Source organism: Rhinoderma darwinii, chromosome 11 (assembly GCF_050947455.1).
Source record: "Rhinoderma darwinii isolate aRhiDar2 chromosome 11, aRhiDar2.hap1, whole genome shotgun sequence".
NCBI lineage: Eukaryota > Metazoa > Chordata > Amphibia > Anura > Rhinodermatidae > Rhinoderma > Rhinoderma darwinii.
In genome coordinates, this window is record NC_134697.1 from 66,016,317 (window position 1) to 66,032,332 (window position 16,016).

At 40.2% G+C, this 16,016-nt stretch overlaps 1 protein-coding gene across 7 annotated transcripts in view; it reads left to right on the forward strand.

Annotated features, from left to right (window-relative positions):
• Window positions 1-16,016, forward strand: part of CCSER2 (coiled-coil serine rich protein 2) — a 157,833-nt gene that overhangs the window by 112,259 nt on the left and 29,558 nt on the right. For 2 of the 7 annotated variants that reach the window (XM_075841702.1, XM_075841703.1), the window contains exon 10: window positions 13,725-13,809. The exons of the other annotated variants lie outside the window; for them this stretch is intronic. In XM_075841702.1, the coding sequence (XP_075697817.1) occupies window positions 13,725-13,809 (85 nt within the window). The remainder of the gene's footprint in view (window positions 1-13,724; window positions 13,810-16,016) is intronic. 7 annotated transcript variants of the gene reach the window in all.

The following is a 16,016-nucleotide window of genomic DNA, read 5'->3' on the forward strand; positions in this document are numbered from 1 at the left end:
TCCCCCTCTTATAGCAGACTCTGCACCTCTTTTGACTCTTTCCCTTTCCACCGGTTTGGGGACCGTCTCCTGGAAAGTGTTGCCCTGGTACGATGCGTGTGGCCTCGCTTCCAGAAGTACTGGGTGCCCCCCCTTCCTGGTCCCTAAAGATTAGATCTTGAAATTCCAGGAAAGTTCCCCTCTGGCCTGCACATAGACGTAGCACATACGCATTGTACAAAGCCATCTGTATGATGTGCCCGACCAGCTTCTTATACCACACCGCATGGCGCTGTAGGGCTTCAGGACTTGATTTGACAAGTCCATCCCTCCCATGTACCTATTGTAGTAGAGGATGCAGTCTGGTTTGGGGGTGGCCTTTCCTTCATATATCCTAAACCTGTAGGTATACCCTGATGCACTCTCGCACAGCTTATACATCTTCATGCCATACCTTGCCCTCTTACCTGGCAGGTACTGGCGGAATTGAACCCTCCCTTTAAAATGTACCAGGGACTCATCAATAGAAAAACACTTCTCGGGGGTGTATGCTTGGGAAAACCGGGCACTGGAACGGTCTAATAGGGGTCTCCGTTTATACAAACGGTCAAAACTGGGGTCATCTCGGAGTGGGCACGGCTCATTATCAGTATAATGTAAGAAGCGAAGTATTGCCTCATTTATTTATTTTTTTAGGTTCCAGTTCATTTCTGAAGTTGCTTTGAGGGGCCCATATATTAGAAACCCCTATCAAACACCCCATTTTAGAAACTAGACCCCTCAAAGTATTCACAACAGCATTTAGAAAGTTTATGAACCCTTTAGGTGTTTCACAGAAATTTAGAGCAAAGTAGAGGTGAAATTTACTCTTTTTATACCATTTTTTTTATAACACAAAAGGATTTATCAGAGAAACGCAACTCAATACTTATTGCCCAGATTCTGCAGTTTTGAGAAATATCCCACATGTTGCCCTCGGGCGGTAATGGACTGAAGCACCGGCCTCAGAAGCAAAGGAGCACCTAGCGGATTTTGAGCCCTCTTTTTTTATTAGGCACCATGTCCGGTTTGAAGAGGTCTTGTGGTGCCAAAACATTGGAAACCCCCCAAAAGTGACCCCAATTTGGAAACTAGACCCCTTGAGGAATCCATTGTAGTTTTCATGGGGTGCATGCGGCTTTTTGATCAGTTTTTATTCCATTTTTAGGTGGCGTGGTGACTAATAAACAGCAATTCTACTATTGTTTTTGTATACTTTTTTTTTTTACAGCGTTCACCGTGCGCTATAAATGATATATTAACTTTATTCTGCGGGGCGATACGATTACGGCGATACCAGATGTTTATAGTTTTTTTTTATGTCTTATGGCGTTTGCACAATAAAATACGTTTTGTAAACAATCATTCACTTTTTGTGTTACCTTATTCTAAGAGCCATAACGTTTTTATTTTTCAATCAATAAAGCCGTGCGAGGACTTATTTTTTGCGTAACGAACTGTATTTTCCATCAGTACCATTTTTAGGTACATGCGACTTTTTGATCTCTTTTTATTCCATTTTTTGGGAGGTGAAGTGACCAAACAATTGTGATTGTGGTATGGTTTATTAATATTTTTTTTTACGGCGTTCACCGTGCGGGATAAATAACAAAATAATTTTGTAGTTCAGGCCGTTACGGACGCGGCGATACCAATTATGTATAGTTTATTTGTTTGTTTATATATTTTTATTAATAATAAAGGACTGATAAGGGAAAAAGTGGGACTTTTACTTTTATTACTTTTAAAACTTTTATTTTCTAATTTTTACACATCTTTTTTTAACTTTTTTTTTACTTTATTACTTTGTCCCACTAGGGGACTTGAGGGCAGGAGGCCCTGATCGCTATTCTAATACACTGCACTACATGCGTAGTGCAGTGTATTAGAACTGTCAGCTACTCACTGACAGCAAGCATAGTGGGTCCTGACGTTGTCAGGACCCACTAGGCTTCCGTCTATGGCATAGCCGGACGCCATTGTTTGGTGTCCGGTTGCCATAGTCACCATCGCCGGCCGCTATCGCGTAGCAGGCCGGCGATGGCAGCTTAACACCTAAAAAGCCGCGATCTCTATAGAACGCGGCTTTTAAGGGGTTAATTAGCGGGGACACAGCGATCGGTCCCCGCTGTAGGAGCTGTGACAGCTGCTGAACAAGACAGCAGCGTCACAGCTCCTGTATGTGTCGGGAGGACGGCCGAAACGGCCGTTACTCCCGAGACGTACTATTACGGCATGGAGCGCGAACGATACAGCTGCCATGACGTAATAGTACGTCAAGGAGCAGGAAGGGGTTAAAAAAATAAACAAAATTGCTATAACTGCGTCAGTAAAAATCTGAGCTATTACAATATACCATTATTTAATGAGCACGGTAAACGTCGTAAAAAGAAAAAAATATAAAATGCCAGAATCGCTGTTTTATGTCAATTTAGCGGTGACATTTTTTCTTAAGTGATCAAGAAGTCGTACGTACCAATAAAAACCACAGTTTGTGCCGCAAAACATAATCCCTCACACCGCTCAATCCACGGAAAAATAAAAAAATTATGGCTTTCAATATATGGGGAAATATATATATTTTTTCTAACTGTTTTTTCTTTGTAAAAGGAGTAAAACATGAAAAAACCTATATAAATATGGTATCGCCGTAATCGTATTGACCAGCAGAATAAAGTAAACTTGTCGTTTTTACCACACGGTGAAAGACGTAAAAATGAAACCCAAAAGAAAATGGAGGAATCGCGGGTTTTCCCAATTCCACACCCCTTCAATTTTTTTTTTTCAGTTTCCCAGTACATTATATGGTACTTTAAATGGTGCCAATAGAAACTACAACCCCTCCCACAAAAAACAAGCCCCCACACCACTTCATTGACGGAAAAATAAAAAAAGTTATGACTCATAGAAGGCGGGGAGTGAAATGAAAATGAAAAAAATAAATAAAAATGCCTTGGACGCTAAGGGGTTAATCAGGTTATAAATGTTAGACTTCGTTTAGGGTTCCAACTTTTTTATTTTTATATTTTTGACGTGCTAAATTTGCCAAGAAATGAACGCTACCCATATTTATGGAGCTGGTGGCTTCATTGTTGCACATGAAACAGATTGTAAAGACCTTCGGAGAATACTTTTTCTCAGCAGTTAGCGAGTTCCACTGGATTTTAAAGAATTAGCGGAAAAGTCACTGCAGTAACTGTGTCCTAGTAGTTGAGTGCCGGCAATCTCTCTGCTTTCAATACAGCGTGTGGGAGTTGAAGGAGCAGGAATAGAATACAGATGGGTCTTCACGTATCAGTCACTGTCACTTAATCAGCTCTAGCTGCAATTTTCCAAGTCTTATCAGATGGTCTGAAGCTGCAGTCAATATCACAGGAGTTCTAAGATTCATTTAAATTCCGCTTACTTCTGAAACAATCATCTTGATACATCAAAGAATTCTAGGAGTCTATTGAGATTTCAATCATCTCTCTTTTTTTTTACTGTATATGAGATAGATGATAGATCACGGAGAAATAACTGAAGTAGTATGAACAAAAAAACGTAGTATTTCAATGATATATTGTTCATATTGTTGAGTGGTGTTACGGATAGATTTTTTGGGATTGTTCTATATGCTACATATAGACATACGAACCACAAACTTGAGATTTTTTGCCTGTTCTGACAATAGGGTTTAGTGAGCTATGGGCCCCCTAGATTAGCAATGTTCATAATGTGAAATATACGCTAGTTTGTTTGCAATCTTGGAGACCTCTACAACCCCAGGAAAAGCCGATAGACCAGCTCCCGGTGCAACGCCTCCAAGTATTAAATGCAATGTAGCTTAATTTCCCATCTCATGTAACGTCTTCTGTACATTGTTGTGAAGCTTCTTTTTTTCCATAGTGCAGTTCCATGTATTCTTCAATGAAGGTAGGGTCTATAGATACCATAGATGCTCAGGGCAGCTCTTTATTTGTGGGTACATAAAAGAGAAGTGGGTAAAGGTCTAGCGCTCCTATGTGTGAGTTTTATGAAGTGGTGAATAGGGAAATGGTCCTGGAATATACCAGGTTTCAAAGCATGGCCATCTCTTCGGTCATTCACTTATACATATATGAGCGCTTTTATGGTATATGATGATACCAACTTTTTATCTATAATATCCATATAATATTATTTATATTTTTATATGTTTTTGTTAATACAGTACAAAGACGCATTTTCTTACAAGAGGAGTTATACATTTCATATGTAAACCATGCCCACCGTCTGTTTATTTAAATTGTTTGCACATCATTAAGCAATAAGGCATTTTAATCAAAGCAATCGTAATAGCTATTCTTCTGAACATCTTTATGGTTTATCTAATGGCCTACACTTCGTACCCGATTGTAGAAGAATTTGTTGTAGTCCCCCCTCAGCCACTTGTAATTACTCTTTGATGTGACCGAGTTTTATGTAAATGTACAGTGGATATAAAAAGTGTACACACCCCTCTTAACATGTCTGGTTTTGTCACGTTACAAAATCAGTCCAAGACGAATCATTTCAGAACTTTTTCCACCTTTAATGATGTCACCTATAATCTGTACAATTGTATTCAAAAACAAAGTGAACTCTTTTAGGGGGAGTTCGCACTGAGGTTTTTGACGCGAAAACCACGTTGGAAAACGGCCGAAAATGCCTCATTGATTTCAATTGGAGGCGGAGGCGTTTTTTTCCCAGCGAGCGGGAAAAAGAAGGGACATACCCTATCTTCGGGCGTTTACGCCTCTGACCTCCCATTGACATCAATGGGAGGTAGAGAAAGTGTATTTCGCAGTGTGTTTTGCCCGCAGCACTCAATGGCCGCAGGCGAAAAACGCTGCAAAAATCAGCGTGCAGGCAGAGCAAAATCTGCCTCAAAATTCCAAGCGGAATTTTGAGGCAGATTTTCCGCCTGCAAAAAACTCTGTGTAAACCCAGCCTAAGGCTATGTTCACACGGAGTATTTTGGGGGAGGAATATCTGCCTCAAAGCTCCAAACGGAATTTTGAGGCAGATATTCCTCCCCCAAAATACTCCGTGTGAATAGCAATTATCGCGCCGTTTTTCGCCCGCGGCCATTGAGCGCCGCGGGCATAAAACACGCTTTCTCCTGCCTCCCATTGAAGTCAATGGAAGGTCGGACGCGGAAGCGCCCGAAGATAGGGCATGTTGCTTCTTTTTCCCGCGAGGCAGTTTTACTGCTCGCGGGAAAAAGACGCCGACGCCTCCCATTGAAATCAATGGGAGGCGTTCTCGGGCCGTTTCTGCCGAGTTTTGCGACGCGGTTTCCGCGTCAAAAAACTCGGCAAAAGACCCCGTGTGAACATAGCCTTAGGGTGGAAAAATAAATAACAAAAATAAAGTGGTTGCATAAATATTCACACCCTTAAACTAATACTTTGTTGAATTATCCTTTGACTTTATGACAGCATTCAGTCTTTTTGGGTAGAAGTCCATCAGCATGGCACATCTTTACTTGGCATTTGTTGCCCACTCTTCCTTGCAAAAGCTCCAAATCTGTCAGATTGGAGGGCATCTCCTGTGTACAGCCCTCTTAGGTCACCCCACAGATTTTCAATGGGATTTAGGTCTGGGCTCTGGCTGGGCCATTCCAAACTTTGATCATCTTCTGATGAAGCCATTCTTTTGTTGATTTGGAGGTATGCTTTGGGTAATTGTCAAGCTGAAAGGTGAAATTCATCTTCAGCTTTTTAGCAGAGGCCTGTAGGTTTTTTGCCAATTTTGCCTGATATTTGGAACTGTTCATAATTCCCTCCACCTTAACTAAAGCCTCAGTTCCAGCTTCAGAAAAACAGCCCCAAAGCATAAAGCTGCCACCACCATGCTTCACTGTGGGTATGGTGTTCTTTTGGTGATGTGCAGTGTTGGCTTTGCGCCAAACATACCTTTTGAAATTATGGCCAAAAAGTTCAGCCTTGGTCTCATCAGACCATAAGACATTTTCCCATATGCTTTTGGCACACTTTATGTAGATCTTTGCAAAACATAGCCGGGCTTGGATGTTTTTCTTTGTTAGAAAAGGCTTCCGTCTTGCCACCCTACCAGAATTCCCAAATATATGAAGAATAGGGGAGATTGTTGTCACATGTACTACAAAACCAGTAGTTGCCAGAAAGTCCTGCAGCTCCTTTAATGTTGCTGTAGGCCTCTTGGTAGCCTCCTGGACCAATTTTTGTCTTTTCTTTTCATCAAGTTTTGAAGGACGTCCAGTCCTCGGTAATGTCACTGGGGTGCCAAATGTAATCCACTTCTTAAAGACCGTCTTCACTGTGTTCCATGTTATATCTAATGCCTTGGAAATTCTTTGGTACCCTTCTCCTGACTGATGCCTTTCAACAATCAGATCCCTTTGATGTGTTGTAAGCTCTTTACGGACCATGGCTTTTGCTGTCACATGCAACAAAGAAAATGTCAGGAAAATCCTAATAGAACAACTGAACTTTATATGGGGTTGCCAAGAATCACGTTAAATAGTGGCAGCTGTGTACTGACTACTATTTAACATGAGTTTGAATGTGATCGGCTAATTCTGAACACAACCACATCACTAATTATAAGAGGGTGTTCACACTTATGCAACCACATTATTGTTGTTTTATTATTTTTGTTTTTCCCCTCTAAATTATTTCAGTTTGTTTTTCAATGGAATTTTACAGATTATGGGTCACATTAAAGGCAGAAAAAGTTCTGAAATAATTCATCTTGTACTGACTTTGTAACATGACAAAACCTGGCATTTTAACAGGGGTGTGTAGACTTTTTATATCCACTGTATTTGGTAAAAAGATTACAATACTAAACATATCTAAACTATGTAATAGGATGTATATCAGTTTTTAAGAGGTCATTATATTTAACTACTGTTAATAAAGCACCAATATAAATATATTAACGGGGTTGGCCACTTTATATGTATTAATAAATGTGTGTGAGGCAGGAATATAGACAACTTACTAATATACATTCATTACAAGTTCTGCATTGTTTCCTTTGTACGGCAAGCCATGCCCCCCTAGTTACAGAGGGGCCTTCCTCCTCGTCACACGCTGCTTCGTCCACAAAATGGCATGAGATGGAGTGTCGTGTGATGAGGTGTGTCCATGGTAATCTGCACATGTGCTTTTTTCCTTGGACATCCAGGACATCCACAGATTAAATAATACCCTCTGGAGACTCCTTCAGCCTCCAATAAGAAACATCTGCGCCCATTACTGGACATTTATGGATCTCGCTTTGTGCAGTGGGGCACAGTCATCCTGGAAAAGGGCCTTCCCCCAAACTGGAACGAAGTGGCCTAGGTCAACGCTTGATAACCCCATAGCGTTATCCTTTCTCCACCAAACTTCACAGTTGGCACAATGCAGTCAGACAGGTAACACGTGCTCCTGGCATTCGCCAAACCCAGACTCTTCAATCAGATGGCCAGATAGAGAATGGTGATTCATCACTCCACAGAACACGTTTCCACTGCTCTAGAGTGCAGTGGCGGCGTGCTTCACACCACTTCATCTGACACTAGGCATTGTGCTTGTTCAATGACGGCTTGCTTCCAGCTGCTCGGCCATAGTAACCCACGTCATAAGACTCCCGGGACACATATTTTTTGTGCAGATGTTAATGACCGTTATTGAGTCAGTAGAGCGTTGGCGACTTTCATGCACTATGTGCCTCAGCACTCGGCGACCCCGCTCTATAACATTACCGCATCTGCCGCTCAAATTCACTGAGCTCTTTAGAACGACAGTCTTTCACAAACGTTTGTGAAGGCGACTGCAGTGCTAGGTGCTGGATTTTATACACCTGTGGCAATAGGAATGAATCGAACACCTGAATTCAATGATTAAGCGGTGTGTCCCAATACTGATGTCCAAATAGTGTGTGTTTCCTTACAGAAAATATCACCAAAAAATGTACATAACCATAAATGCAATGTCATGAATCTGCTGTCTGCTGAGGCAATGCCGCTTCTTACTGTGGTTTGTTGTTATTCTGATGTCACCTCCATGCAGTCATGTGACATATTCACGTGGCCACGTTGTCCTTGGCGCATCACATCCACAGCAGATCTGCTAAACCAGTGATCACGCAGCCATATGACTGCATGTCTGTGACCGTAAGGAAGGCAATGTAATTGCTTGCATCAGTGTTTTACACTGCTGTGAGCGATTACAGAATCACAACTGCATATATATGGGTAAGGTTTTTTATTCTATGATGCTTTCTGTAATAAGAGGTGATAAATGTGCATTTTATGTTCGTTTTACTGCAATTTTATGACCGTGATCCAATCACTCCTTCAACATTATGGCTGTTTCGCATATCACATGTAATGACCGTGACCACCTCGATAGAATAGAAGATGCAGTAGTTATCCATGGATGCGGTTTCCCCCTTTGCTTTCAAATTCTTACCTGGTGCGAAATATGCAGGGACTTTTAGTAAACGGAGCAGCGTATCAGGTTTCAAATATTTGACTTTCTAAACAGCTGGTTCGTTCTCCGAGTATATTGTATATTGTCACCGTTTTGGGTGTCTAGTGATGCCTGGATCTACTAGCCACCATTTGCCTGATCTGCCAGATTATTTTGACATATTAGACTTTTTTAGCTAATGTCATTGACCGTCTACAATTTATCTACTAGTGGTGAGGTTCACAAAGTACATCTTTAGGAACAAACTTGCAGTATTCCACCGCTCCGAGATAGATCTGCTCCAAGTAATCAGTTGTTAAGAATCTCTTGTAGGGTAGGTCGCCTTACTTTTGCCTTTCAATGATCACTTTATATAGGAAAGACACATTTTAACATTCATCACCACTGCTGTACCACCTTAACATCACTGCACTTAATGATTTTGCTGTCACTGTTTTCCTTATTACTAATTTGCTTTTGTTAACATTTTGTTTTATGTGTTTTTGAACATTTTCTAAGCATTACACAACAATAATTTACAATAATTTATAAATTGTGGTTCATTTAGAAGTTTTTACATTTTGGCACTTATTCGCAACTTTTAATGTCCTTCTACTTTGTGATATTTTTTTCCAATTCTTGATAAAGAGGTTCGCTGGTTTTTTGTTTGTTTTTTTTGCATCATTCCAAAAATTATTCTAGGCCACATGCTAATGCATATCCATTAGTATTTTTCCGTATTCTCGGTACCACTGGTCAGGAGCTATGCCTTATTTATATCTTTGTTCAACAGCTGTGAAGGCGGCATATGTTGACCGGCATCTTGGCAATGCCAGTCTATATCTCCCATAATTCCTTTTTGCTTGCAAACCAATGGAAAAGGAGATTAGGGGGAAAGTGGGCATTTGTTGTCTGTACTATGTATTGCTTCTACTACGTCCAGTGAGGATCGCAGCTGACCATGGCTGTATGCATAGGAGATGAAACAATACAGTGATTCGGATGCCAGGTAAAATGTGCAGTAAAATATATATTAGCAAGTGGCTTACCTTTTCAATTTTGTAATGATTGATGGCAAATTAGGAACCAGAGAACGTGTTTAAATGTAGTTATGGAAACATTTAGAGAGAGTTTGCTCTTTGGCTGTATTCACACATTGCAGCCAAGATTTTCACATTGAGTGCAGATAAAAGAAGTTTTATTTTCATTGGCTGCGTGGTATTGAGCCAATTACCCGTAATACTGTGCAGCGATTAACCAACCACTAATCTGCTGTTAGCTGCACTACAATTTGAATATTGGCACACTTTCGGACGCACCAAAAAATGTAATTACCTGCATATCTTCCCAGCCCTTTATTTATTAAACTATATGAAAGACAGATTTGTCATTCAAGTGACATTCCATAAATAGCATCCCTTATGGGAGCTGTAATGGCAGGTTGTCACCCAGCTTTCCCCCGACCTGATAAAACAATAAATTGGCTATATCAAAATTTTAACAAATGGAAGAGGACAACTCAAGGACTTAATTTTACTAGCATATAAATGTTATATAGCAAACAAGATAATACAGTGCATGATATATGCCCCAAGTAGTGAGTGTGCAAAATTATCGATTAAAGACAAAAAAAACACAGTACCTGTCAAAAGTTTGGAGACACCATTTCTTTCCATGGTTTATTTTTTTTATTTTCTACATTTGTACAATGATATTGAAGACATAACCTATGAAGGAACACAAATGGTATTAATTGGTAAAAGAAAAAAAAGTGTTAAACATACCAGAATATGTTTTATATTTTAGATTCTTCACAGATTCTTTTGCGGTGATGACGGCTTTGCACGCTCTCGACATTCTCTCAATCATCTTCATGAGGTAGTGACCTGGAATGGTTTGCCAACTGTCTTGAAGGAGTTCCCAGACGTGCTGAGAACTTGTTCAATACTTTTCCTTAACTCTGTGATCTAACTCGTCCCAAACCATCTCAATTTGGTTTAGGTCGGGTGATTGCGGAGGCCATGTCATCTGACGCAGCACTCCATTACTCTCCATCTTGGTCAAATAGCCCTTACATAGCGTAAAAGTGTGTTTGGGGTCATTGTCCTGTTGAAAAACATGATGGTCCCACTAAGCACAAACCAGATGGGATGGCATGTCGTTGCAGAATGCTTTGGTAGCCATGCTGGTTCTGTTTCTTAACTATAGAATAAATCGCCAACAGTGTCGCCAGCAAAGAACCCTGTTCACACCTCCTCCTCCTCCATGCTTCACGGTGGGAACCACACATGTAGAAACCATCCGCTCACCTTTTCTGCGTCTCACAATGACAAGGCGGTTGGAACCAAAAATCACAAATTTTGACTCCTCAGACCAAAGTACAGATTTCCACTGGTCTAATGTCCATTTCTTGTGTTTCTTCCTTCTTGGTAGTGGCTTCTTTGCAGCATTTCGACCATATAGTCCTGATTGTCAGTGTCTCCTCTGAATAGTTAATGTTGAGATGTGTCTGGTATTTGAGCTCAGTAAAACATTTATGTGGCTCTAATCTGAAGTTCTGTTAATCTGAGATTTCTGAGCTGGGGAACTCTAATGAATTTCTCCTCTGCAGCAGAGGTAACTCTTGGTCTTCCTTTACTCATGAGAGCCAGTTTCATCATAGCATCTAATGGTTTCATGACTGCACTTGAGGATACCCTCAAAGTTCTTAAAATTTTCCGGATTGACCTTCATGTCCTAACTAAGGAAAGAGACACAACAGTCCATCTTTACTTTTGAGTGGTTCTTGCCATAATGTGGATCAGAACAGTAGTGGAGTAGGGCTAAACACTGTATGGAAATTCAACAAATGAACTCTTCACAAGCAATAAATGTTAATTGAAAACCATTCCAGGTGACTACCTCATGAAGCTGATTGAGAGAATGCCAAGAGGGTGCAAAGCGGTCATCAAAGCAAAGGGGGGATACTTTGAAGAATATAAAACATATTCTGATTTGTTGAATACTTTTTTTGTTTACTGCTTAATTCCATATGTGTTCCGTCATAGTTATCATGTCTTCAATATGAATCTAAATTATGTAAAAAAAAAAAAAAAACATGGAATGAAAAGGTGTGTCCAAACTTTTGACTGGTACTGTATGTTCAGGCTTAGAATGCTATAGACATCGATATTGAAAGGTAGAGGAAGTGTGTGATAAAAGCCATGGCTGCCAAGTTTTATTGAGTCAATCTTTGATATATAACTTTTTTTTTTTGCAGATAATAATGCAGTGAATTCTTTCTCAACCTGTAGAGAGAAAGTGGTTGTGCACCAGTTTTACAGCATTATGTATTTTAGTGGTCATGGTGACCTACCTTATGCATTTGTGGAAGAAGCTTATTTCTTTCTATAGTCATGTGGTCTAGATTGTTTCCACTTTTGAAAAACATGGGGTTGTAGCCGTGAGGACTTATTTTAAAGATGATTAAGGCTGTGTTCACATCACCATCTGTGTTCCGCTGAGGGGTTCCGTCTGAGGTTTCTGCCAGATTAACCCCTTAGCGGAAAGGAAAACGGAAATTTCATCTTCCGTTTCCCTCACCATTGAACTTAATGGTGACTGAAACCTAGCTAATGGTTTTCACCTGTCACCATTGTGACCGGGTTCCGTCGTTTAATCGGAATAAATAGCGCAGTCGACTGCACTAATGGTTCCATCAAGAACAAAGCTTAGGAAACTGAAGGTTTCCGTTTGCCTTTCCGTTGAGGGCTTAACCAGACGGAAACCTCCGACGAAACCCCTCAACGGAAGGGCAACGTGATGTGAACAGGCCCTAAGAGGGGCAGATTGTTCCAATTCTTTTTGTCTTTCTATATAGTATATTACAAATTGAAATAGAAGCTGCCAATTTGCTTGTGTAAGATTTAAGTGTACATATTCTTATATCTGAAATCCAATTTAGTCTGCCATTAATTTAATGATTCTCTTGTCACCACTTGGCTTAGAAGCAAATTTTGCAGTTGAATTACTTGTTAACTGAAATTCTAATGGGATTTTCTCCTTTTTTAATCATATGATGCATTTTGTAGCGAATATATAGCAAACATATCAGCTCATACTAAATATTTGGGTCTGGCTGAACATAGCCATGCTACATATCATCCAAGGACTGTATTTATCAACCTGTAAACTGGACTTACGTGACCGTGTAAGTTGGCAGCGTTTAATAGTTTAGTTTTTCTTCGTTTTTTTATGATAATTTTAGAGGTGCACTTTATTATTATTAAATCACATAGAACAGAGCACATCAATTTTTAAATATACATTAGTAGCGCATTTGTCCATAAATATAAGTCCTTGAATTGACCTCTTCTGTCAAATTGTTACAGGTGTTTTCTTCTCTAGACAACTCCTTTTTGTAACGTGTGGGGTTTATAGCTTGGGAACGACTGGGAAACAATGTAACTAAAGTCAATGGACATCAGTAGTCTTCCAGGAAAGAGAAGTGTGCAGTGACCAGTAGGAGATGTGAGACTCTCTCGATCTGCTTCATATGCCCTAAAATGATCACCCCCTTAAAATAATTCTCATCTGTTTGTAGGAATGGAGAGATTTAATGGCAGACACATATGTTGTCACTTGGGTTTCCCAGATATAGAACTTAGTTTATTTTTTTAATCTATTTTTACACTCTATATTTTTTTTGCATTGTGGAGGAACAGTGTTTAAAACTTCAATTTAGGCAGCTATTTGCACTTATTGCATACACAGGTCTTCTGTGGACACATGTACTGATGCAAACACTGCACCCATATATATATATATATATATATATATATATATATACATATATATATACACATATGGAGTTCCTTTTTATATAATTCCTTTATTCTTCTCTCTATTCTCACAATATGGATTTCTTTGCTATTTTAAAGAAAAAAAAAAAGAATAAGACTACATTCACACAGGCAGAACAGAATCTCTAAGGTCTGTGTGAGAACAGCCTTTTTTATTCTAGTGTTGGGTTGTTTTTTTTAACTGAAGGTATTTTTTTGTTGTTTGCATGCTGCTCTTTTAACATTACATTTGTTGTGTATCCTAATTCTTGTCTGGAATTCATCTCCTGCTATTGTTATATTTTTTTCAATGATCGTAAGTGTTATTGTTAAAACATTGATCCCTTAAATGGACTATAAGCCAGTGCTCTGTATTTTGGCTGTTTCCTCCCCCTTTTTCTACTTTTTATTATCCGATTTACCCTCTTTTTTTTCTGCACAGAGTGGGTATTCTGCTCCCTCCTTCTCTCCCTGGCAGGGCCCATACCAGGGGAGCCCTCGGACTGGTCCACCGCACCGCAGACAGAGTGAGTCTGTGCTCCTCTCACTCATCCTTCCTGACCCTATATGTCTGCCTGTTATATGCTGTGCATGCGTCGTCTCCTCACTAGCATCCCTGCCCAAATGATGAATGGCGTACAGACACACACCAGCCTGCTTTAACAAAAGTGCTTTGTTCACTCCAGCTAAAGAAGTGCATAAAGCTTTACAGAGGTTTCATAGCCATCACTTGCCCAGACCTTCCTAGCCATTTTATTCTCGGTTTGTTACTTTTCTAATATCGCTCTTCCTTTTCTTTGGCCTGAAATAATTCCCAATATAATAATACAATTTGGCATTTCCATATGCCTGCAAGCAGTATTCGTTTAAAGGGGTTTTTACCAGTTATATATAATAATGCGTAATCATTGTTCAATAAGGTTTCCATTCACTGACTGCAAGTACATATCTTCAAAAATGTTCAAATACAATGTATTAAAAAGTTGCCTAATTTTTTTTTTTAGCCATAGTATAACCTTTACTTCCATAATATCGGAAAACTCCTGTAAAATAATACTGTTTGTCATGTACAGATTCCGGTGTATGACCACAAGATAATATTACCTTAATTTCACAATCTGAATTCTCTTAGTCCTTCATACTGACTTCTCATCAAGGAGATAATTTATGCAAACTTTCTGACTTCCTATTTTAATAAAATAATTCCCTGCATTTATTTTCCCATGCAAAGACATAAAACATCCCTTTGCTGATGGTCACTATGCTACTACATGGACTATCATTATTTCTGTAGTGCATTAGAAGCAGAGGTGGTCAGTCATGCTAGGGAAGTAGAAGAAGAGAAGAAAATTAAAGTGGTTTTCCAGCCTCTAAAAATGTATGGCTTACCTTCAGGATAGGTCATCAATAGCTGATGGGTCAGGGTCCGATTTTCTAGACCCCCACCGATCAGCTGCTTTGAAGGGGCCGCAGTGCTCGTACGAGCGCTGCTTTCCCTTCATTTCTTTTTGCTCACTGTGAGTCGTCGACACATTTAGCAGCAATTCACAGGTATTGCAGACATTTCTCCCATTGAAGTGAATGGGCCCCTTCATAACATCTGATCGGCGGGGGTCCCGAAAGTCAGACCCCGACCCATTAGTTATTGATGGCCTATCCTGAGGATAAGCAATCAATTTTTAGTGGCTGGAAAACCCCTTTAAACTTTAAAAATTAAGGTAGCCTACTATGTTTTCAAATATATGGTCTGTACATCTCTACTCTCGCAATGCTGCCCCAAGTTGTAATTTTGCTGGTAGGTTAGACATTCGCTTTTTTGCCTAATATACACATAAGTTCGCACGTCACAGATTTTCATTGCGGATTTTACCCATTGCAATGCAAAACGGTAAGATCTCCGACAAATTCGCGACATGTGAACCCATCCTAAGGAGCTGTTCACATCATGTTTTTTGTTTACCTTTAGCGGGTACGTCAGGAAAGCTCCCAACTTACATGCTAAATGTGTCCATAGGCCTGCATTATCAAACGCATTGTCTGGCCGTTATGCGTTCGTATACCGCAAAAATAAAAAAGGTATGTAATAGTGTGGTAGACTATGCTATTACATTCCATGGAGTTCAGTGAAAAAAGTGTACCTTAAATGTAGACATTTTTTTAATATGGTAGCCTATGGGTGACTGATCCATCACAGTTAAATGGATACGTCATGAGCTTTACAATAACTTTAATTCATTAACCCGATGGTGACCGCCCGTAGGTGTTTTTACGGAGGTCACTAACAGGCTTTATTCTGATGCAGTAGCCTTTTTACAGCTAAGGGTATGTGCACACACACTAATTACGTCCGTAATTGACGGACGTATTTCGGCCGCAAGTCCCGGACCGAACACAGTGCAGGGAGCCGGGCTCCTAGCATCATACTTATGTACGACGCTAGGAGTCCCTGCCTTGCTGCAGGACAACTGTCCCGTAGTATAATCATGTTTACAGTACGAGACAGTTGTCCTGCAGCGTGGCAGGGACTTCTAGCATTGTACATAAGTATGATGCTAGGAGCCCGGCTCCTTGCACTGTGTTCGATCCGGGACTTGCGGCCGAAATACTTCCGTCAATTACGGACGTAATTAGTGTGTGTGCACATACCCTAAAGCAGGACCGCCAGGAGGAGTAAAAGCTCCCTGCTCTCCGCTACCAGAGGAGACCTGCAGCGTGCGGAACCTAAATCTGCATC